The following is a 23985-nucleotide window of genomic DNA, read 5'->3' as shown; positions in this document are numbered from 1 at the left end:
CTTGTCCCCGTCCAGCTGAACCGTGGCATTCCCAAAGGCTCAAGTGATTCGGAGTGAACTTTTTTCAAACATCACACAAAATGTAAAAATGTGATTCAAGCGTCAGTTTCCATTCACTGCTGTGGTCAGACTGTGCTGCGGTGCCAGAAGACAGGATAGAAGAAGCTGGACAGAAAACTTGTGCATCAGTACATTAAAAAGAAGCAGAAGAAGCAAAACTTTGGCCGTCTATGAGAGAAAAGTGGGCAGCAGTCATCAGGAATTGGGCAAGGTGTAGTTATTCTTACATGTCAGCTGGTGTCGACCATGTTTGATGCTGTTTGGAGATTAAGACAACGAAAGAAGCAGAATCAGCTGATCAGTCGTGTAAATTAAATGTTTGCTGCCTCATAACTTAGTCGGAAAAACTGTTAAAAGAGTCAAAAACCACTTTAAGTGAGCATAAAAACTTATTTCTGCAAAAATGGGGAAATTATTTGACTCTTTTTTTTTTTTCCCATTTCTATAAACTTTTTGTGACAACAACCATGACTTCTGTGTGTGAGTGACTCTGGTGTGTTTTATCCAAGAGGCTATAAAATAACATCTCAGCTTGAGATCGTTGACTGAACAAGAGGAAAGATGCTGAAACACTGGCAGCAAACTGATCAGAACAGATGAAACTGGATTTTAAAGGCAGTGCTTCCTTCATAGGGTTTGATCGATTATTGATCAGATCTGATATTCAGCATTTATTCTGATTGTTGGTATCGTCTTTACCTTAATTTAAAATGTCCTTCAGTCAGCACTGAACTATAAATGTTAAACATTTCTTAAACCTAATGACACAACGGTGATTCAACAGAGTTTTGTTTGTGTCATTCTAAGTTCTGACTCCATTCATACAAACATAAACCAGCTCTAACGACTGGACTCCTTGTGGGGTAATTATATCAGTTACCATCAGCTGATGCCTGTTCAAACCAGGTTATGACTTGTGATCCAACAGTTCAGAGCAGAAACATCCCTTTTTTCTGCATTTAACACCAGAATATTGAATTTTAGACACGTCTAATCCAACGTGTAGTAATCTGTTAATCTCACAACTCCACCATCTAAATGTTCTAATTGCACTTTTCCTCTCATGCGTTATAAGAAGCTGCTGGTGAAGGTCTGTCTGTGCAGCAAATATAGAAAAAAGAAGAAGCCTGTTTTGAAAATGCAAATCTGGCCTTGTGCACTCTCCCCACACTTTGTTCTTCGGCCTCCTCCTCCTCCTCCTCCTCCTCCTCCTGTCCACTCTGCTTTTCAACTTTCTCCCAGCAGTAATAGTTTTTCTCCAGGTCTCATTTTAATGTGGCTGCCATCCCTTTCTTCTCCCGCTTCTCAATTTTTTCTCTCTCTCCCTCGTCTTCCTTCGCCCTCCTCCTCCTCCTTCCTCCTTTCTCCGGCTCTCCCTCTTCTTTTTGAAGAATCTGCCCCTAATGAAACTAAATAGTTTGCCGGGGAGTTTCTTTGGACTCTGTGTGTGTGCTCGGCCCTGGAGTGTGTGGCTATGTGTCGTGGCTGAATTGGCTGGAGTGGAGATCAAAGGCGGCCTCTAAATTGAGTGTGTGCGCGTTAACGAGCAGGAGAAAGACAGACTCCGAATTGCATAACAAGAGCTGATCAAGCCATCAGAGAAGAAAGCTGTGATTCACACACACTTACATACCTCCTCTGAACACACGCACCGCTCCTGCTTTCCCTCTTTTATTATTTTGTTCACGTTTGACCGAGTGGAAGTGTCAAATGTTCCTAACGTCCACCTTGTAGCGCCGGTGTTTCACTTTCTCTCGCTCGTAAAGCCACTTTGGGAATAAAACACGAAGGAGATGAGTGAATTTTTAACATTTATTCCAGATTAAATGACGGTAATCCTGCTGCTTTAGTGAACACTGAAAGAAAGTTAAATATTTTATCAGTGAATTTAGCTTTGTGATCGAGTTTAGCACTGATTTAAACAGAATACAGAAGCACCTTATAGACCAATACAACTAATTAATTAGTTGATAATATAATCAACTGATCATTTTATAACAGAAATATTCATTAGTAGTAGTTTTATTTAGTTTTAAGAACACAAGAGGAACTTTTGTACATTAGATTTTATGACAAAAAGTTTAATAAAATCCAAAAAAGCAAAACTTCTGTTTGCTCTTTTAATGATTTTCTTGACTAATCGATTAGTTATTTGATCAGATAATGGCAGTTAATGTTGATAAGTATTTAACAAGCCCTTAAATGTCTTGTTTTGTCCACAGCCTGAAGATATTCAGTTAACTCTCAGACAGGAGAAAAGAAATCTGGAAAAAATAAACATTTACTAAGCTAAAATAAAAAAGAAAATATACTTTTTTGCCTCCTAAAAACTAAAAATGGATAAATCAATTATAAAAAGAGTTGACAACTGATCAGTTTTATTAATGAGGCTGTATTCAAAACTACAAAACTGTCATTTAAACATCAGTTAATTAATTTAAATAAATCTTATTTCCCAGTGTTAGCTGTTACAGGCACTTGTTTGACAATTGTTGGAATTAAACTTTTTTTTTTTAATAGTGATGTATTCATCATATAAGAGTCCCTTCTGTTTGTCTGTTTTTTAAACATATTTCTCACCACCTTACAGATGATTTATTTGAGGGTTTTTGTCCTTTCTTATCTTTTAACTCACCGTCAGACGTATTTATGATTATATAAACACATCTGGAATCGTCCAACAGCGTCAGGATGGGGAGGAGTTCTAATCGTGGTGCTAAAAACTACCAGAGTGAGTTTTCTTCTCCATGAAAGGTGGTGAGTTCAGCTCATGTTCTCCATCGCTCTCCTCCTCTCTCGCTCCCCTCGCCTCCTCCTGCCTCCCCCCCTCCAGTAATTATCCTGTCTATTTAAAGGGCAAAACCTTCCCATCTGACTCGTCTGTCAGAGTAACGAGCTCCACTCTACCTGTTCTACCTGTCCCATTGTACAAGTGGCCTTTGTTGAAGCGCACACACTCGCACAATGTGCTCGGGACAAACTGTTAATTCAGCCGTGAAGCCGCAGTCAAACACGACTTCAGAAGTCAAACACAGAAATTTATTTGCTCAGAGAATATCGGCTTGATTTCACACACATGCGTCTTTGTTCGCTCATGTTTGTGACACACATCCAGCACTCACAAACACAAGCAGTGTTCTGTCATATATATGCAGATATAGTTCATGTGTGTGTGATGTATTTGCACTGTTTTCACATGTGAGGCACTCAGAATAATTTATCAGTGGCCTAAAAGTTAATAAAAATCCCACAAAGCAACTTGATTAAAACACACCGACCCATTTATAACTACAGAATTAAACACACTTTTAAAAAACTTTATAAACTTTTGTGTCGATTGGTCGCAGTCACATATTTTCACATATATAATAGAAGTCTTTAGGAATTGTTTTTAATCATCTAAATTATAATTATTCTCACGTGTCAGCTGGTATCAGCCAAGTAAACTCAACATAACTTTATTTATAAAGTACTTAAACACAACAAAAGTCGAAACAAAGTGCTGAACACAAAATATAAAACAGTTTAAAACATATAAAATGCAAAATACAATAAAATTATAGTAAAGTCATTAAAGGACAAGAAGAACAGTAAAAAAAAAACAGTTTTCAGACGGGTTTTATAAATGGACTGTGATGATGCTTCTCTAACGAGCAGCAACAAAGAATTCCAGGAAGACGATGAAAAAGCAGAAACAGCTGATCAGTCATGTGAATTAAATGTTCACTAAATTATTCAGAAACTGTGTTTTCATGAACCTCAAGTGACCATTTAAACTCTTTTTTGTGTAAAATCTGTCATTTTTTCCCATTTTCATGAAATTTTCTTAATGCAATATTTCAAAATGTGCCTTTACTCGTCAGATTGCCTGTTACTTGGACCTAATTTCCAAACATTGGATGAAACAAGAGATGCTTTGTCGACTTTTGAGATGTGCTGTGTCGCATACGAGCAGGTTGACGTGTTTTCTGCTGCTGCTGCATTTACACCAAAATAATATTTCTCATGTTGTTTTTATAGAGACGATCACAAAGTGTGGACCGATGGTACAATTTAAAGACCCAAGTAAACACACAAACCAACACAAAACAAGATAAAAAACCATCTGACCACTTGTGACTCACTTTTTGCAAAAACTGTTGAGTGTAATCTGCTCTCAGTCATTTAACAAACATCTGGAGTCCTAAAAATAAATATCAAATTTGAGTTTTGCAACCACAGCAACATGACACGTCTGCCCAGAAATGCACACACACTGATAGTCAACCCCTCACACACACACACACACACACACACACACACACACACACACACTCCAACACACACAGGTGCTGCACTTCCACGCCGACATCTCCCAGATTCATATTTATGTACATACGACACACAAACCCACACAGACCCCTATCATGGGCACGCACCCGTCGAATCATAATTAGGCCGTGTCCTGCTTCTTTGATAGCCATGTACAGTGGCTCTTCTTTAATTCTTTATCAAATGCATTGATTGCTGTGGGCCTCGCACGCCCATTGATCCGCGCACTCCGTCTGGAGCCAGCCGATAAGCTCCCTCCCTGCCTCCCCTCCTTCCCTCCCTCCTCCTTCCTCCTCCCTCTCTCCTGCTCCCTTCCCCTCCCTTTCTCTGTCTTTACCTAAATTTGGGGAAAAAATTAATCAATTTATAAATGTGTAATATTTCTAAACACGCTTGTGTCGTCGTGACGCCTCGCAGCGTGATCGCAGCAAATGAGCCGGTTTGAGGCTTCTGTAGTCGGACCACATTTCCCATAAACCCCGTTGCTTCCTGCCACAAAGAGGGTGTTTCTGTTTGTTCCTGTCCCCCTCTCACCGTTAATCCTCTCCTCCAGCCCAACACAATACTGTACATACCAGCGGAGGCAGCGTGTCATTTACAGTATTTCCTCCTGTCACAGGGACAGAAACAACCTTCTACAATAGTTTTTTAACATCATTGTTTCTCAAATGTTAAATGTCAGCTTTCTAAAGGAGTTGTAGAAAACTGCTGCTTATTGGTTCCTAAACAAATTGGACATTAGACATAAAGACTTAATGCATGTGTCTAATGCCTTCATCTTAAAAACGTTTATCCTCATCTTCACTTCTTTGTAAATTGGCTGTTTTGCCCTTAAAATCAAAGCCCTGCTGCTGTTCCCGCCTCCTTCAGGAAGAAAACTCTCTCTGTGATTGGTCACAGTTTGCGCTGGACAGTTACTGGTTGATTAAATGCTCTGAATTCTTACTGGTTTGTGAAGCTAGGAGGCTAACTGGTTGTGGGAGGGCTTGAGGGATGCCGCCGGTAAACGTCTTCATATTTTAATAACAACCAGGAATCACCATGTTGGACCTTTAAGGACTTTATTCATGCCTTAAAACAACAAGTTGACTCTCAGAACTGGAAAACAAACATGTCTCTGATGTTGTTTTATTGATCCGTTCATCCACCCCGACCTCCTCTCTACATGGACTTCGTTAGTTCCTCGTTTCCGCCCGTCATAATTACTTTATCCATTGAGATCAACATAAATCTTTGTGGCTTCGTGTTTACGGGACCTTTAATAAATCACAAGTGCAGCATAATTAGTTCATTTAATTTGGCAAATGTCACAAAATGTTTTACAAAGATGGAATCCAGCTTTGGCATCTTTACAGTAAAGTAAACGCAGAAAAGCAGAAACCAAAGACAACTATCTCTGCAGGTACAAGTACAAGTGCAGTTTGTCCATGTGAGGACTGCAGGTGGACGTTGTAGTAACGTTACATGAACGCTTTAACGCAGCACATAGACTTTCAGTGACTGTTATGCACCTTGTGTCTGATTAGCAGCACCTACCACCTACCTAATGTCACTCGTTAAAAGCATCCTAACTACATTAATGTATATAATCGTTAGTGTTTATTTACCTTAATAGACAGAGAGGCAGTGGTGTGATTAGAAAAATGTACCATGATGCTACAAGTGAAGGTACTCGATGCAGAAATGTGATGGTTGTACTAAAATACCGTATAATATATGATGAGATTATTATCGCTCATGCATTACTGTAAGCAGGATTTTAGTGTTTTAATAACCCTAATCACCTGCCCTTCAAATGATCAGACTCTAGAATCATTAAGAAACTGATAAACTGGATCAGAACCATTAGAATCAAGATATCCAATCCAATCGAAATGCTAGTTTTTCTGTAAATCAGATCGTCAGCTAAGTTAGTGATGATACAGAAATCGATAATTGACCAGGAAAAATGTTTGGTATCATTGCTGCTAAATTCTTTTCATATATTAATGTACTTCCTTGGTGGAGATAATCATAAAGTAGACCTACTGTAGAGTGCTGTGGTCCTGAGCGCCACTAAAGCCTTCAAAGAGCAGAATAACCCAAAGCTGGTTTGCTATTTGTTGCTTGTGTGTTGAATTCAGTCACAACAGTTTCACCGCCGACTGAATCCAAGCTGCATCTGCAACCTGTTTGGACCTTCACTCTGGCATCCGAAGCAGTGTTGACGAGTGTGTGATTACACAGCTATGTGACTGGTTTGGTGTGTGTGTGTGTGTGTGTGTGTTCGGCAGCTTTTTAGCATGAGTTGTGTGTGTGCCTGGACAAGATAGAGACCTAAAGCACCTCTTGACTGTGAATTAGCCTGTCATGACAAATGTCTGGAGCTGCATGACTGGCTGCCAGACTGGCTGGCTATCTGGGAGGTTGGCAAACCCTTTTAGATAGTGATTGTGTGCGCATCCCAGTGTGTATGCGTGTGTGTGTGTGGCATCACTGTGTGCCCACGCCAGGTCTCTGTACATGACCAGTGGTGCGTGCCCTCCCTCCCTCTTTCTACTTGCCCAGAAAAGAGCAACCAAGGCGGCAACCTGCTCCCCCTGCTCAGAAAGAGCTTCCAGAGCAGAGAGGGGTCCTCACCCGACGCCAGACCCACAGAGGAGCCCTCTGTCTCAGCCTCGCACTCAACCGTTTAGCCCGTCTTCCCCTGGAGGTTCCCAGCAGTCAATGGAAGACACAGTGCACGATTGTTCTTGCTGTCGCCATTTAAAAAAGGAAAGTCTCTTCTCCTCCTGAGCCTCCATTCTTGAAGCGGTGCTACCCACTGACCACCAGCTGACTGGCTTTCTCTCCTCCTCTTTCTGCTGCTTTCTTCATCCTGGCTTTGATCATGCAGTGACGTGGCTGGTTGGGTTTGTGCTATCTGCTGTGAGCTTTTTTTAAAAGTTGCTTCCCCGTGGCTCGTGGATCCACCGTTGCTGCCGCCGCCGCCTTCGTTGTTGTTGTCCTGTCGTGCCAAACTAAAGCGCTGTTTGTGTTTGCATCTGTCGCTGCCTTCCAAGTTGGAAAAAAAGCGAACGTAATCACCACTTTGTTTCAGAATGACATCCACTAGGTGGCATTTAGTCTCCACTTGCCCGACCAGCCTCCCCTATGAATGAAAGAAGTTCCGGCGTATCGTGTTGCTGCAGAACAATGAGTCGTAATTGGAATGACAGTGGTGGTAACACCGGGGCGACCGGCGCTAGTTTCCATAGGTCTGACAGCGAGCTGGAATCTTATAGGACCCAAAAACGACGTGTGGAAACTGGGTCCCATCAGCACATCTGCATTATTTAGAGCTGTGGATGACGTAGACGCCACCCTGATGGCTAATATGTACGAGCTATAAGATGGAGAAACTTTCTGTGTTAAAGTCTTTCTAGGATGTTGTGGTTTCCTCCGTGAAAAACTCTGAGCTTCATGTGCTCTCGCAAAGTGCATGAGAAGATCCTTTTGTGCTCACTTAGAATCAACGATGTGTTTCATGTTTGATAAAGAAACCAAAACCTTGCTCTAGCCTCAGGTCATCCTTAAATCTATAATTCCATACTACCACCAACACAATACTCCCAAGAGTTTAGAAACCACACAAACACTCAAGTAAAATTAACCACAGACAGATGTAATACTGGATCATGTCACACGTTGTCCTTTACACAATAACAAAGCCTCTCTCCTCCATTCTCATATTTTTCAATGGCGGCCGTGTAGTTGACGAAGCGAGGCGCTAGTCAGATGCATTTTTCTATACTGTTAATCCTAGCCTCTGGATAGGCAAAGGCAATTTCCCATTTTCTGTCCCCAAAATGGCTAACAACAATAATGCAGCGGGATGTTTTGGGAGTGTGCTGAGGCCTGAGCAATATGTATATGTATGTATACAGATAGAACACACACACACTTTAACTGGTGGTTGTATCCGTATCAGTAAAGGCCAGATTGGATATCGGTACCAGTCCGTAGCCAGAAGGCCAGTACTGTTTATCATATTCCATTTGTAAAGGCAGGGAGACGCCTGCTTATGAGGCATAATGTAAAATGAAGGAGAGAGCGATAGAAAGAGAGAAATATTGGAACAAAGCATAGCAAGTATGAAGAAGGAAACAACTTAAATCTCTGTGTGTTTGGGTTTGTACTCTGATTAGTAAAGCAGAAGTTCCACCAGCCTTTATTTAAGGATGTTTATTGGTTTTTGTTATTTTGGCTATTTAAAATCTGTTAACCAATACTTCGTAGACAAGGGATGAAAAATGTGTTGTAGGTTAGCTGTAGTACCTGGTTGCACCACCAGATGGAGCCTCTTGCTGTTTAATAAGACGGAAGACTTATTTGCAATTTAATACTGTTGCGACACGAGGAGGCGGTTGCTCAAGCTACCAGCAGCTCCGTGTTAGCAAGCAGAGAGCATTGTGGGATTTTAGCTTGCATCGGGCGCCGTGACAAAGACTTTGGTGGCGGTTAATGACTTCCGACCTCAGCTCAGGTTTTGTGTATGAGGGCAGTGCTCCTATGATCGAATGGCTGCTGTTACATGTCCTCGGCCAAAACGGTTTATCAGCGAAAGGAAAAAATGCGCAATATACTTTTGTATTAGCGATTAATGGATTAGGAAAATTCTGTGAAATTAGCATCCCTGCCTTTATTCATTTAACAGAAGAGTCAAAATCGTAGCTCTTGTTAGCGTTCTACACTGGCGTACATTGTAACCCATTTCAAGGTCTCTGGAGATCATCACTACAATATTCTTCAGAGAGATGTTTCAGGAAGTCGCAGCTTCTGGCCTCCTGCTTTAAAACATGTAATATTTTTAAGAAGCTCACTTCCTCCATGTCCTCTTGATTTCTTTAATGAATAGTGACAGCATTACGAGGATCGGTCTACTCTACATCTCTATACAGAAAATTCTACTCTCAGAATGGATTTTCTAACCAGAAGCTATCTGTCCATAGCACAGGTTATATCTAAAACTTAGGCATAGCAGTCTTTTACTGTAAAGCAGGTGTACATAAACCCAAAAGTCTGACATGTTGCTCGCCTGTCTGCACTGACAGTTAAGCTAAACATGTGATTCCAAACGTCCACAGTTTTTTTTATGCCTTCAGAAGGTCGTTTCATATTGTCTAGAGGCGAAAACGATGAATGATGTTGATCAGTCACTTGGGTTAGATGTTAAATATGTTAATCGATGAGCTGATTCCACTCCCTGGAAGTTCATTAATTCTTCAAAAAACCACCTCAAGTAATCTTAAAACCTTTTTATTTTCATTACATGTGAGTGAACGCTTATTTATACGCATAACAATACAATCAAAAGAGCGTTATGTCCTTACTTGATTTCTGTTTACGTGTTGTGTCAGATCACACAAACATCAACACAAATGACGGGGATAACAATGAACTGTTAGAAATGTGGTAAACTTAAGCCTTTGAAAAGATGGTTTCATTCTCTGGATCTCTATCATGTGGAGACGCAGTTCTGTATTGATCTCCATTTATATCGTGTTCCCTGGTCACGTAAATGCAACGGTTTCCACTATTATTCTAATAATCATTAGCTATTAGCTGGTCCGTTTGGCCCGCAGAGTTCTGTCAGTCACTTAAAATTGAACTTTGGAGCTCTGTCTGTTCATGTCACGCTAATACAGCTAATATAGTTGTCAGCTGTGTTTTAAAAACTTTATTCAACAGTTGACAGACAGAACAGAGAAGGTTTAGTTGGTTTAGGACATAGTTAAGTTTTTCATTTTACATTTTTCTTTTAAACTATATATAAGTCCTTGCTTTTTTTTTAAACAGTTGGAAAGAAGTATTCTCAATCCTTTTTCCCAGCACTCCTTTCTCCTGTCCTCCTCACTCTTTATCTCTCTTTCTGTCTCTGTCTTTGCCGCTGTCTTTTTTGGTTTTATCAGCGTCTCTCTAAGGTGTGTTCCCTTCTCCCCGTGGGCATTCCCCTGGGCTCACACACACTCACACACACACACACACACACACACACACTCACACACATACACAGAGTGCATTAGGGTTGCTGTCATTTACAATACAGCCCCATTGTCCCGGCCAAACAATAGCTACAAACAAACAATTGACATGGAAATGGAGAGATGTAGCTCATTAGCGGGCGCTGCTTGTTTTGTTAATGGATAAATGGGCGGCTTCAATAGGCCAGCCCTAAAACCCCTGCCTCAATATGGAGAAGCCTGATTAACAGGAAACCACAGGGAGGGAGCACAGTGACGGAGAAATGCAGCTACGCTCTCCCTTGGGTCGTATGTGGTGGTGTGTGTTTGGTGGGGGGGCTTTAAGGAGGGCAGGTGTGTGTGTGTTCGGCGTCGGGCGAGTTCACGCGTGCAGGACGGGGTTTGGGTGAACTCAGTTTGTGCGCCTTCAAAGTTCTGCAGGACATCTTCTTTCCACCTTTGTCGAATCCAGAATCAGCTGCTTCTCGACAACGTTTCTGATTTCTAACAACGCTGCCTCATCAGCCTTTCAGAGCTCCTCTCAAAACACGTGTCGCTTTGTGTTGTGATTTTAAATGACCTGTCCTGGACATTTGTTTATTTCTGCCCGTTCTCTGTATGCGGTTTGTGACCTGTGCAGTGAGTCTGTGCTTCATCAGTTAAGTGCTTGTCAATTGACATCATCAAGGTTTTCCCATTTGCTCTGTGAGTGTGTGTGTGTGCACGGAGGCCCGTCGCTATCAGCAGGATCAGATTGGATCGACCTGAAAATGGCATTTCTGCCATTGCTCTGATGGTGACGGCTCAATACTGTATCTGTCTAGTGCCGAGATGATGTATGTGTGCCTGTCTGTATGCTCCTAACTCCGCAGTGCACCGAGATGTGTTCGTCTGTTCTGATCGCAAAACTTTTTATTATGTATGTTTGTAGGAGCATCATGTGAAGGTTTCCTTTCTGTGCTGCGTCTGAACCCCCAAAACTCTCCAATGAGTTTAAAAAGCATCCGTCTTAAAAACAAATCACAGAAATGACACCGTTTATCAGCCAGACACAAGTATGTGTGCCATGCAGTTCCATCTGGGAAATAAACCAAATCTAAGCCTAAAATTGTGACATTACATCTAAACTACTTTATTCTACATTTTTCTTTTTAAAAATAGCAGAAAATACGTTGTGTGCATCATCCAAGTCCTGTAGAAACAAAAAAACTGGTGTTCCACAGTGTGACCAAGGAGCCATGAGTAGGTCAGTCAACAGTCACATAATAAAGATTCAGCTGAACTGCAGGTTCAGAGTAAAAAACAACAAACTTAAACACTGAACTAATGCGTCATGGCTCAAATGTGGTGTAGAGAGGAAATAGCTGCTGAACAATACATCCAGCTCCATGAAATATGGTAAACAATCACCTGATTTATAGATGTTGAAAAAATGTAAGCGGCAAAATATCTTGAAGGATCAAGGATGTTTATTGTCGTTGAATTTCTACAACGAAACTTTGTCGGCGCTTTTATAAACAACACAGAGTTTGACAGATGACAACAAACAGCTCTATAGCATGCTTTTAGTTTGTATAGCAGCCATTTTTACAGTAGTGGTCACACCTGTGGGCACAAAAGGTGATGCATGTTGACTGAGATTTATTTTTTCAAATTTTAGACAGCAAGTAGTCCAAAAAAAAAAAAAAGATTTACTTTGTGATTTATGGCAGTATAACTGTGTAATACTGAACACAAGACAGGTTTGAGTTCTGTCTCCTTCTAGTCATGGTTGTGCTGTTTGAATAGAGGGGAAGGATTTTATACTGCAGAGAAAAATGAGCCCACAGTGACATAAAACATGACCGGAGCAAAACAAGAGTTGAGAGGGTTGAAACAGCCACAATGTGATTCGGTAGTTAGTGATACAGACGTGTCTACTAAAACTTCCTGATGAGTTTTTCTCTGGATCACATTTATATTAAAGTCCCTGAAACTGTTTTATTCTCGTGTGCAGGAGCGGGATGCAGAGCGGCGGCGACAGCTGAGGGAACGGGCCAGACAGCTGATCGCCGAGGCCCGGTCCGGAGTCAAGATGTCCGACATGAGCCTTCTGGATGCGTCGAGCACCGACAGAGGCAAAGGCAGCAAGGCTGGTCCTGCTGGAGGTCAGCAAACGCCTCAGCACTCACGTATGCACAAGGAAGCAAACAAACGTATAGGCTTTAGAGACACAGCATTTCCATTTCTACGTTGTTTATTCACAGTGGCGTGCTTTCAGGATTTCATTAAAAGGCCTTACAATTACCACACACTTACTAATACTCATTGACTGCAACACAAAGGGAAAGTCACAGTAGCATGCTTTTGACATTCACTCACTTTCTTCATCCACACATGCTAAGACTCCCACATTTCCATTATGCTCTCTAAAGGGGTTCTGCCTAATCCTCAGAGAAAAACAAAATGTCATTTGACAACAGCCGCGGGTCTAAAAAGCGCCACCCTCATATTCAGAAAACGCTGCAACTCCTCCCTTGTTTCGCTCGCCCAGTAATTGTTAATCAACACAACACATTGTGCGGCCAAATTACGCCCAAAATACCAAACACTTCTAATAACGGCTTGCAGAGGTGGCCAGCGCTGCCCATGCGCATTTCCCACTGCTTTCCATTTCCCTGAAATTGGGGTTATTATTGTAATGACCATTATTAGGCGTCTCTGGTCATTTGTTTTAGATTCCTCTGCATTACGCCCCTGCTCCGCTTCTTCTCTTCAGCTGGATCAGGTGCATGCAAATGAAAGGGGAGCGTGTAGACAGGTGAGAGAAGGCAATGAAAGAAGGAGCCTCTTGATATCGAGTAGGAATAAAGAAAGGATGGCTGGTTTAATGCCAGTACCATAGATGGATGTAAAGACTACACTGTAAAATAAATATCTGGTAAATAAGCGATGAAAATCTGGCAGCAAGAGTGCCAGAAAAATACATAAAAAACTGTAAAAATTAGGGAAAATAACAGCAAATACCTGTAAAATAATGATATTTAAGCCGACTTACACCGAGTAAAGCAGTGTTATTCTATGGTCACACTGTAGAAGAACAACGTACTATGAGTAAAAGTACAGATGTTTGACGTGGACATTATTATTACAGTTTTGGTGTGTATACTGAGAGGATTTTTTTGTGATTTTACCAGATAATTTCTGTAATTTACAAAGAAAATGTAGAAAATCTGTAAAATAACAGTTTAAAGAAGTATTTACCATTTTTCAAACCTCAATACCCTCAAATTTACTTTGAATTTACACAAATATATGTGAAAAAATTATGTTTTGGGCTCACACAAGTACAGAATAGGATCTTTGTTAGTAAGGTTAATAAGTAAATTATTAGTGTTTTTCTTGTGATTTAGCAAGAAATTATCTGTAATTGAACAAAACACTAAAAATCTGTAAAATTAGGAGTGAATATTTCTAAAAAATAAATTACAGGTTCAAACCTTTAGACCTTTTTTTTTGCTCTATATCCATTACTGAGACGTCCATTATCTCCATTAATTACATCAGCTGTAAGTGACAGAAGTAGTTTAAAAGCTGGAGGTGACACAGATTAACAGTCTCGTACAATATTCCTGAAGCTTTACTGTGATATAATGAAAAGAGAAGCTGAACATCATCACATTTAGCAGCTAGAAGCAGTGAATGTTTGTTGTTCTGGAGTTTACTGACCAACATGTTTCCTCTCATCTACCTTTTCTTGTGAAATCTGCTCATCAAGCTGCAACAATTAGTTGATTTTGTGATGGACAGAAAAACATTGCCAACTAATTTAATGATCAATTAACTTAATTCTCAGCATCTAGCTTCTGAATTGTGGAGATTTTCTCTGTTTCACGTTAAACGTTGGGGGGTGTTGATTGGACACGGCGCTGTCGTACCGTACGCCACCTCAGGCCTTTAAACATGTTCCTCTGACATTTCATACATCACATGATTCAAGGAACAAGGATGAGCAAATAAATCAAAACCTAATAACCCTTAAACACAAAGAGTTCAGCAGCACGGTGGCGAAACAACAGGAGGAAGACGGCGAGGCAGAGGGAGGATAGCACTTGATTTATTTGCTCTTTCAGCTTTTCTGAATTGGACTAATTGTTGATCTCATTAAAAATGGAGTTGGAGGAAAGAAGGGAACAAGGGGGGAGGCGGGGGGAGAGAGGACTGCTGTGGGCTGTGATACACAAGGCCTGCCGAGCAGAACGGCTAATCCTAGCCCCCACACTCGCTCCCTCCGTCTTCCTGCCTCTCTCTCCTCAGCACCATTCAGTCCTTTAAATGCAGCTCGGGCTGCCCCCTCCAAGTGTCTGCCCGCAAAGAAACTTTCCAAACTCCATCACCATGGCCTCCCATTAATTAGGCCTCAGCCAGCCACGCAGGAATGGCGCTTGCTAGCACGCTCCACATCGCAGCTAGCAAATTAGAAAAAAAAAAAAAAAAACAGGACGGGAAATACTGTTATTCTGACTCCCTCTCGTTCTCTCTTTGTTCTCGGTCTCTCTCCCCACAATAAATAGCAGAGGAGGGAGCTTTCAATGTCTGACACTGTTTACTGATTGTTTTGTTTTAATCCATGGTGGGTTATCCATGCAGCTAGAGCTGCTCAGGTCTCCATTTGACTTTCTTCTGACGTGCTTTTTTTGCTTTGTGCCTAATGTGGAGACACTGTTGTTTCTATCGAGCCCCTCAGGAGACTTAATGGAATATGTGCTTTCATGTTTTTGTGGTTTTTGTTTGCCCTGCCTCTTTTATCTGGAACAAGAAAGGCAGGCAACAGATCTGTGAGTGAGGGAAATTAAACAGAGGTCTCGTTTTCACTCTGCGTGTCAGATATTGTTGTGCACGTGAACACACACACATGGAGGCAATCAAAGTCCTTCCTCGTCACTCTGTCGGATTCTGCTGACTTTTCACACCGTTAGTTTTGTTTTGTGCTAGAAGGGCGACAATTAATCGAGTATTTTGATAATCGATTAATCAGTTTGGTCATTTTATAAGAAAGAAGTCCTGCACACACATGTCGATGCCAGACCTTCATCAGACATCCAGTTTGTGATTTTTATGTTCTGTATGTTGCTGAAAACTGTCAGTGTAGTTTCATGTTTTGTATTTCGGTGCATCGAGGATGTTCACGGGTGGCTGAGTTTGTCATTTGCCTGATTTGGGTCTAGCACTGAAACGTTGTGCTAATAAATGTGTTTTTACACGTTAGACAGTGTTCAGGACTTAAACTTATGTTCATCTCCTTCCTGTGCACCTGCCGAATGAAGCAGATTTACCAAAAGTACTTTTGTCTAAAGAATACAAAGTAAAAGTAACTAAAAGCGGCTTTTGAAGACGTCACAGATCGACATTTTTCCATATTTTCTTACATTTTATAGACCAAACAAGTCATCAGTTAATCAAGTAAATGAGCTAAAGACGAACTGACAATGACAACAAACATTAGCTGCCGTCATATTTGACACCAGATTGATCAGTGTTGTTTTCTATTACTTAGTTTATTAGTTTCACAACAACCTGACACAAACACACAAAGCTCCCACGAGTGTATTAATGTAATACAAAAATGTACTTTGAAAACTTTTGCTGTTGTATTAAAGGTAAGATGTGGGTGTAAGATAAGTTCTGGTGGATTCTAAGATGTTTAAAAAGGGGACAGTTGAATCAGGTCATTTAACATGTGTTCCTACCAAACACTGTTTCTCTTTGCTCTCCTCCCTTGTTCTACATTTGGGCCTTTCATGCCTCTAACACCCTTTGATTCCCTCCATACATCTTCACCTCCTCGTCCTCCTCCTCCTCACTTTGATGCTTTGTCGCTTTGGCTTCCTGCCTCTTATTTTTCCTTCTCTTCACCTTCGTGCCCACAGATGTTTTGGACAGAGTGAGAAGCCATCCAGAGGTTGATGGTGTTGATGGTGAAAGGGGTGAGGATGAGGAAGAAGGGAGGGCTGAGGAAGATCACTTCCACTTTGGTGTTGGTGGTGATGATGATGATGGTGGTGGTGCTGATGATGACGATGATGATGCTGCTGCTGCTGCTGCTGTTGGTGCTGCCACGCCTGCGCTGGTTACTAACCCACTGCCACTGGACGCTCTTCCAACCACCTCCAGCACGCAGGGGCCCCTGGAGCTTACTAACCCCGGCTCTGAGCTAACCTCTCTGGGTAAAATCACTGGCTGTGCTGTGTGGTGCTGCATGACTCACTGTCTGCTTTGGTTTCTCTGACTAACCCATTCACATGTTCCCTACGTGTTCCCCAAACACAACGGTTCACTCTTCTGCACAAATACAAGATAATCAGTCAGAGTCTTTATTAGTCACACGTTGGACAAAATGCCCGATAGACGGTCTGTTAACAGGAGAATCTGTTGAACAGAGATCTTCATTAGGACCTAAAGATGTTGCTTCCTGCAGACAAATGATCTGGGATTTACCAGATGGTGACAAGATAAACAACAACTAAAAGGATTCCAAACAGCTCTGGAGGTTTTCCCTCTTGTGTCTTTGTGACTTTATCTGCCCCACCCAGTAAGCACACATTTCCATTCCAGTACAACCATTTACTCAAGACCAGTCTTGTAGCCTGAACTGCCCACTTAAAGTCTGAAGAGACTGATGGTTTCACCGAAGCTCTAACCTATTCTGGTGCTCACTGAAGCCCTTCTCAGACATGGGATATGTGACGTTGCTTCATCAGTCTGTTTAGGCAACAGCTTCACTTTTACACTTCACTTCATTCAGACAAATGCATTAAAAAAAAGGCAGGAAGCTACTGTGCACAACAGATATTTGCCATAAATGCCAGATCAGACAGTACATGTGATGTATAATGCATAATAATACATTAGTAAACAAAACAGAAAATCACAATCTGCTATTGTGACTTGCCGTTAAATCCTGATCGTCCTGTCTCCATGTCGGGGATAGTTTATAATCCTAACTCACTCATTAATTCTCACAGCTAGCTCGCATTGTAGATTCTCATATGGATCCTGCAGGTATTTAATAAACTTAGAGGAAAAACTCCTAAAAACAACTGAAAGCAACAAACTAAACTGTTTGTGGCAGTAAACCTGTCGGAGCACTGAAGTGCCCTCTGACCTGCCATTAGATCCTGATTCATCCTGCTGGGGATGATTTATCAGTTGCTGCTGTTGTTCCATGTGCGTAAATGCATGTGGATCCTGCTGCTGTCTGATGCTGCAGGTGTTTAATAAACTCAGAGGAAAGACTCCTGCAAACAGCTGGAAGCAACAAACACAACTTCAGCTCCTGTTGCACTTTATTTTTGTGTCTGCTCCAGAATCATTGCCGTGGAGTTCTATTTTTCCGTGGATGTAAAATCCATCCCCTGAATTGCTTCACACAACTCAATGTAATGGCAGGAAGTGCAGACAGAAAGGGAAGCTGACACGATTTCAGATTAAAAGAGAGGAGTGCATGTCTGCAAAGGGCTTCGTAGACTCTTCTGTCCTTCAGTCACTCCCACAGTGCATGCTCTCAGTTCATACATTAACCTTTAGCACGTTAGCTCGGCACCGTCATGCCGTCCGTCTATTTTTTCTGTTTTCTTTCACAAGAAACTTCTTTAAATGCTAATTAACAAACTCACAAAAGTGCTCCCCAGACAAAAAAACATAAGAAATAGTATCTTCAGTAAAGCATTTGCCCAAATCTTCAGAGGTAAACTAATTGCTTTGTTTTGTGTTTAATTTATTTCACTTGCCTCCTTCATTTCCTGTCGATGTGAGATAGGTGAGAGTACAGCGAGGGAGCAGAAGAAACAAACATGAAAACAGACAAATGCTGCCTCCCGCTTTGAAGTGCAGTATCTCCGCACTATTTCATTCACAGTTGTGTGTTTCTTTGTTGCCTGTAATTTTCGTGTAGTCTTGAAAGAAATCGATGAAGACGATTGTGGCACTGAAGTAGCTGAAATCACACTCGGTTCTGTTCATGTTTTCCGCCCTAAACGTCCACTTTCTCTCATTTCCCTGCAGCTGTATGCAGCGCATTCGTATTTTGTTTTGCTCTGGATGTATGTGTTGTTGTTTTTTTGTATGTCTGTGTGTGTGTTTGTGACAAAGTTCAGGAGTGTGTGTCTGTGTTTGGCATCTGTATACATGCATCATGGCGTGTGTGTGTGTGTGTGTGTGTGTGTGTGTGTGTGTGTGTGTGTGTGCATGTCAATGTGAAAGACGAGGGTAGACTAGGTTGCCCTCCTGTTCTTTCATCTTCTTCAGTGCAGTGGTCTGGCCTGGCAGGGGAGCTGCGGTTACCAGTCCCCGGAAAATAAAGCTGTACGCANCAGGAGTGTGTGTCTGTGTTTGGCATCTGTATACATGCTTCAGTGTGTGTGTGTGTGTGTGTGTGTGTGTGTGTGTGTGTGTGTGTGTGTGTGCATGTCACGGGGGGAGGTGGCACATGAAACGGTTGCCCTCCTGTTCTTTCATCTTCTTCAGTGCAGTGGTCTGGCCTGGCAGGGGAGCTGCGGTTACCAGTCCCCGGAAAATAAAGCTGTACGCAGCAACTGGCAAGCTGAGGGAGGGAGGGAGAGGAGAGGAGAAGGAGAAAGAAAGGATAGAACAAATTAAGGATGGGTGGAGGTGAAAGAAAAGGAGGAAGTCGGGATTTATTTTTTGTATCCCGCACACTGTCGTAACTTGTAAAAATACATTCATTAGCAGCGCTTCGGAGCGAGAGCTTCATCGGGCTGATGGTTGAGCACAAAAACAGAAGCCATCTTAAATAAGGAGCGGCTGTAAGTCAGCCAGTGAAAATCCTCCACGAATCATAGAGAAGCATGAAATACAGAATACGCAGCAGAAAATAAGAATCGTAAACGTGTCACAAACATTATCTACACACATGATTCATGAATAAACCACATTTAAGAACAAAAACTAGACGTACAGGTTGCAGATAAATAGATTCTAGATATCCACGAGCTCACACGTGTTACAGTCAGCAACATAACGTGCAAAGAAACACGCAAACTGTGTTGGTAGAAGAATTATGCAGAATAACCTGCAGTTGCAATGAATGCATTCCCAAGAAACATCACTTAAACTAGATAAATACAGCAAAGAAGAAAAGATAAACACCCATTATGAATCATCAGAATAATAAATTACCTCGAGACCTCCTCCCCAGAACTGTGTAGAAACACAGTCAGCATCTAAGCACCAGCAGCACTGGTGCATAAATAAGACAAATCAACAGGTCACAACAGGAAATAATGTGTGTTCGTGTATCGATTTGTACACCAGACTGTCGGATTCATGTCTAGTTTTAAAATAGAAAGGAAGACGAGTATGTTCGCTAACAGATGTTATTATATTTTCTGAATGTGACAGATGCTAAAAGCAGTAAAGGTTTCCAAAGAAGAAGAGCAGACAGATATCTCAGTGACGAGGACATCAGTAGGGATACAGTAAATGTGAGAAACTCTTTAGACAGTGTGAGGAAACAATTAAAGATTAGATTCTTCTGCACGTTTTTGCCTCCATCTTGCCCTGTGGTAACCATGGTGATGGTCCCAGTAATGTACACTCGATACCTCAGCAGTACTCTGCAGTACAAACAGGACTTAAGGCTGCCTGCTCTGTCCAGATCTCTATCTTTCTCACACATCATATATATATAAATATATATATATGTAGACAGTATATATGCTGTGTATCTCTTCCCACTGGTGTGTTGGTGTGTATGTGTTCCTTATCTGTGGCTTCGCCCAAGTGTGTGTGCGTACTTGAATGCAAACTAAGTTGTCTCCTCTGTCTTGTCTTCTAAGCGTCTCGGTCACTGTGTGCCGCATGCGGCGACACTTTCTTTTGTGTAAAGACGCTGTTTATACTCATTTTCTGCCTCTTTCTCTCTCTCCAGGTACAAACAGTAAGCATGTGGATCTGAAGCTGAAGAAGCTGGTGGAGGTCAGCCCAAGAGGAGTCACTTCCCCTTCATCCCCGTCCTCCACCTCCTCCTCGTCCTCACCCACTGCCTCCTCCACCTCCCCACTCAGCCCTGCAGAAGGACTGGAGGTACACACAAGCTCACCTCAAAACACCCACTGCGTATCCTTAGTTTTTTTTCCCGCCTCTCTTGGCTTTCATCTCTCTGTCTCTTCCTCGGTACACCATCAAAGGTTTAGTCCAATCAATTAGGTCCGATTGACCCAGGTTGTCAGCCAGCTGACCCTTTGTACACATCAGTCAGTTGGAGCGCTTCATGTAAGGCTATAGTTTATCCCTCTCGTGTCCATATGACTGTCTAAAGCCATGACACACACACACACACTCTCAGTGGCATCACAATGCTCTACATAACACGTAGCAGTCCCCTCTATTGACCATGACCTTTTCAGACAGTTGTGTGTGGATGTGTGGGGACGGGGGGCTGCTACGGCTGCTTGTGTCTATATCTTCTGATGTGAATATTGAGTCAACAACGCAGTCGGCCAGTCTGAACATCTGTTTAATTGATTTTGAATGTCAAGTGGAATAAGGCGAGTGTGTGTGTGCGTGTAGCCGTCAGAACAAGCGAAACCCTCTGTGCTTATGGCGACACAGGGTGTCTTTGATCATCGATTCACATAAACACCCTCTTGGGTTCAAAGCCTAAAAGGCTTAGTCCTTTATGGCCAGAGGAGTGCGTATGCGTGCTTGACCCTCGCTGAAGAAGAATCTCCGTTTGGCTGACACCTGACCCGACTCAAAACACCAAAACCCAAAAGTAAATACGTCCAGGTCCTCGCTCGGCCTCATATTTGTGAACTTCAGCACCTGAACGTGGGAGTTTGAGTGAACGTGACACATTATATGCATTAAAAACATTCAGTTTTCAGCTGTTAAACTATACCTGGAGCCGCTGTCAGTCCTGTGATACGTGGTGAAGAAAAGTACACCCCTGCTGTTAGATCCTGATCCGTTCTGTCTCCATGTCAGGGATATATTATAATGTTAAGGTATTAATTAGGTTGCTGCTGTTTCTCTGTGTGCGTAAATGGAAGCACCTCTCTCTGTTTGGAGACGCTTGTATGGATCCTGCTGCTGTCTGATGCTGCAGGTGATTACCGTAAATTCCAGACTATAGATGCACCTGAATATAAGCCGCATCCACTAACTTTAAAAAGAAATATTCAGGCTGCGCTTGTCTATAAGCTGCAGGTGTCCACGTTGTAACAGGAGATATTTACACAGAAAGATTTTTTTTAAACTTTTAATTAAATACGCACCAGTAACATACACTAATGCATAAATGCTTTTTTCTGAATAGTTCCTGTAACACGGCTGGTTAAGGAAATAAAAACTACAGCAGCCTACCAGGAAAAGTCATTGATGCTATCTTCATCTTCCTCCTGCACTAAAACCACTGAAGTCGTCTTCTTCAGTGTCTTCAGGAGCTGAACAGCCTCAGAATTACTTCGTCACTTCCTCAGTCTCTCTTTCGTTGTTGCTCTCAATGTCACTTTGGTCTCGAGGCAAACTCGTAAAAATCCATAAATTAGCCGCATCGTTGTTTAAGCCGCAGAGTTCAAAGTGTGTGAAAATAGTAGCGACTTATAGTCCAGACATTACGGTAATAAAGTCAGAGGAAAGACTCCTACAAACAGCCGGAAGCAACAAACTCAGTTTCTCTTAACATTGAACCTGGATTGTATTCATTATTGGGAGGCTCATTAATTGAACCTGATCTGCCTTTATTGCAGTAAAGTTTTATTTAAGTTTTAGTTTCCAGTAGATGTGAAACTGTTGGACAAAGCAGACAAGAAAAATGTTTCATGATTTTGCTTGTGTCATGTTAAAGTGATACGAAAGTGTTATGAGGTTCGTCCTTGTGACTTTTCGGACAACTAAGCGAGGTGTTCGTTCAGTAGGTGGTCACTGGTGTGAATGTGAAGCTGCACCAGTTTGAATCGGCGCTGTTTACAGTTAACATGAGCACAAACAACTGTGAGTTTTCTGTCCTTTAAAAGAAGGATAAACCGTCTTGTCCCGGAGGGTTGGGCCTCCCAGAAGTCCTTCAGGCGGCTGGATCGACCTGCAGGAACATCACACACACACACACACACACACACACGTCCTCCCTCTCATTAGCGATTGTGTGTATGCGCAGCCTCGGTAGCGCACGATAAGGCCGTGCGACGCTCAGCAGACTGCAACATTAGTCACGCAGCCCCCTTGCATGCGCATTCACAGAGCGGCGCGCACCAAAAGCACTGAATCACCACGGCCACAGCTTACCACAGCGATGATAGCGGCGATAAGGGACACAGAGGAGGCAGGAAGAAAGTACGACGGGGGGGAAGGAGGGGACGCCCCAATATCTGCTTGTCCCAGAGCGCAGAGAGGAAACAGAGGGGAAGCCAAGTGGGCAGGTGCTCTGGATACGTGGAAGTGATTGTATAGTTGGTTTTGGTTGAAATGTGACCGCAGTTCAACTTTTATCTGAGTGGCTGTGACTTAGTTAAACAATCCAGTGTGTCCAGCGTCCTAATCAGTCACCCCGGGGATTTACTAAATCAACCGCTCCCTGCACATATTGCAGTCCTTGCAGTTTTTTACCAGTCACTATCGTAAAAAAAATAATTTTAAACATCCTGAAAATATGACAAGGATAGGAGCATTAATCCAATAAATCCGTTGACATCCAATTATCACTGATTGTTTCACTTTTCCTGAAACAAACATGTTAAATATTCATAAAATGGGTGTTGGGATGGATCCCTGTCTGCTGCAGCGTTGGATGGATGCTGAAGTTTTAAGTTGCTCTGCCTTTCAGACTTACACGTCCCATATTGGATCATATGACTGTCTAATAACAGAAGAAAGATGCCCGCCTTGTGGCTCCCGGATAGATGAACTGATTAAACGAGCACCAAATTCACTCAGAGCCACGTCACCTGATTTGCGTTTAGCATGCAGTTTGGAAAAAAAAGAACAGTAAAATCAGTGGTTTAACCATCTGTGATTTACCTGAAAATGTTTTAGTATAAAATATGGATATTTATAAAGATATTAGTGAAATCTTAGCTTGATGTTTGAGTTTTTATTTTATACAGTTTTAAGTAAATCAGAGATCTGCTGATTTGAGATGGAATAAAGTGAATTTGTGAATCAGTATTAGTCTGAAAATGTGCATCTCTGTGACATAAACATGACTTTTGTGTATTTCTGCTCTTTACTCGAGCTTCTTAGGAGCTTCCTTTTAAAAGTTGCAGCCTTTATTTTGATGACAACCATGTTTTGATTTTAATTTTTAACTTTTTTGTCACTTTATATAGAATAGAATAGAACTTTATTGATCCCTTTGGTGCAAACGTCAGGGAAATTGTTGAATATATGTATAATGTTGAATACTGGAAGATCGCAGCAAAACCTGTCAGATGCTAAACTATAAAAACATCTTTTGGCTGAACAGAAACAATTCATCAACAATTTGCATGAATAAATTCAGTTATAACAACTTCCAGGAAAATGTTGTTTAACCAATGAACTCCAACTCACTCTTGGCAGTTAAAGGGGTTTTTAATTACTAAATATTTGGTCGGACAAACGCAAGTTTTTAAGTTGATTGCTCATAAAATGAAGT

The 23985-nt window shown here is 41.8% G+C and overlaps 1 protein-coding gene across 3 annotated transcripts in view; it reads left to right on the top strand.

Moving 5' to 3' along the window:
* Positions 1–23985, top strand: part of ehbp1 (EH domain binding protein 1) — a 182243-nt gene that overhangs the window by 100695 nt on the left and 57563 nt on the right. For 2 of the 3 annotated variants that reach the window (XM_008287210.1, XM_008287209.1), the window contains 2 exons: positions 12349–12499; positions 20281–20435. In XM_008287210.1, coding sequence (XP_008285432.1) covers positions 12349–12499; positions 20281–20435 — 306 coding nt within the window. Of the gene's footprint in view, positions 1–12348; positions 12500–16261; positions 16559–20280; positions 20436–23985 lie in introns of all 3 variants that reach the window. The other variant, XM_008287212.1, reaches the window with a different exon arrangement.

This window comes from Stegastes partitus, unplaced genomic scaffold, assembly GCF_000690725.1.
Source record: "Stegastes partitus isolate 25-593 unplaced genomic scaffold, Stegastes_partitus-1.0.2 Scaffold490, whole genome shotgun sequence".
Classification (NCBI taxonomy): Eukaryota; Metazoa; Chordata; class Actinopteri; family Pomacentridae; genus Stegastes; species Stegastes partitus.
This window is presented reverse-complemented; position numbering and strand designations above follow the sequence as displayed.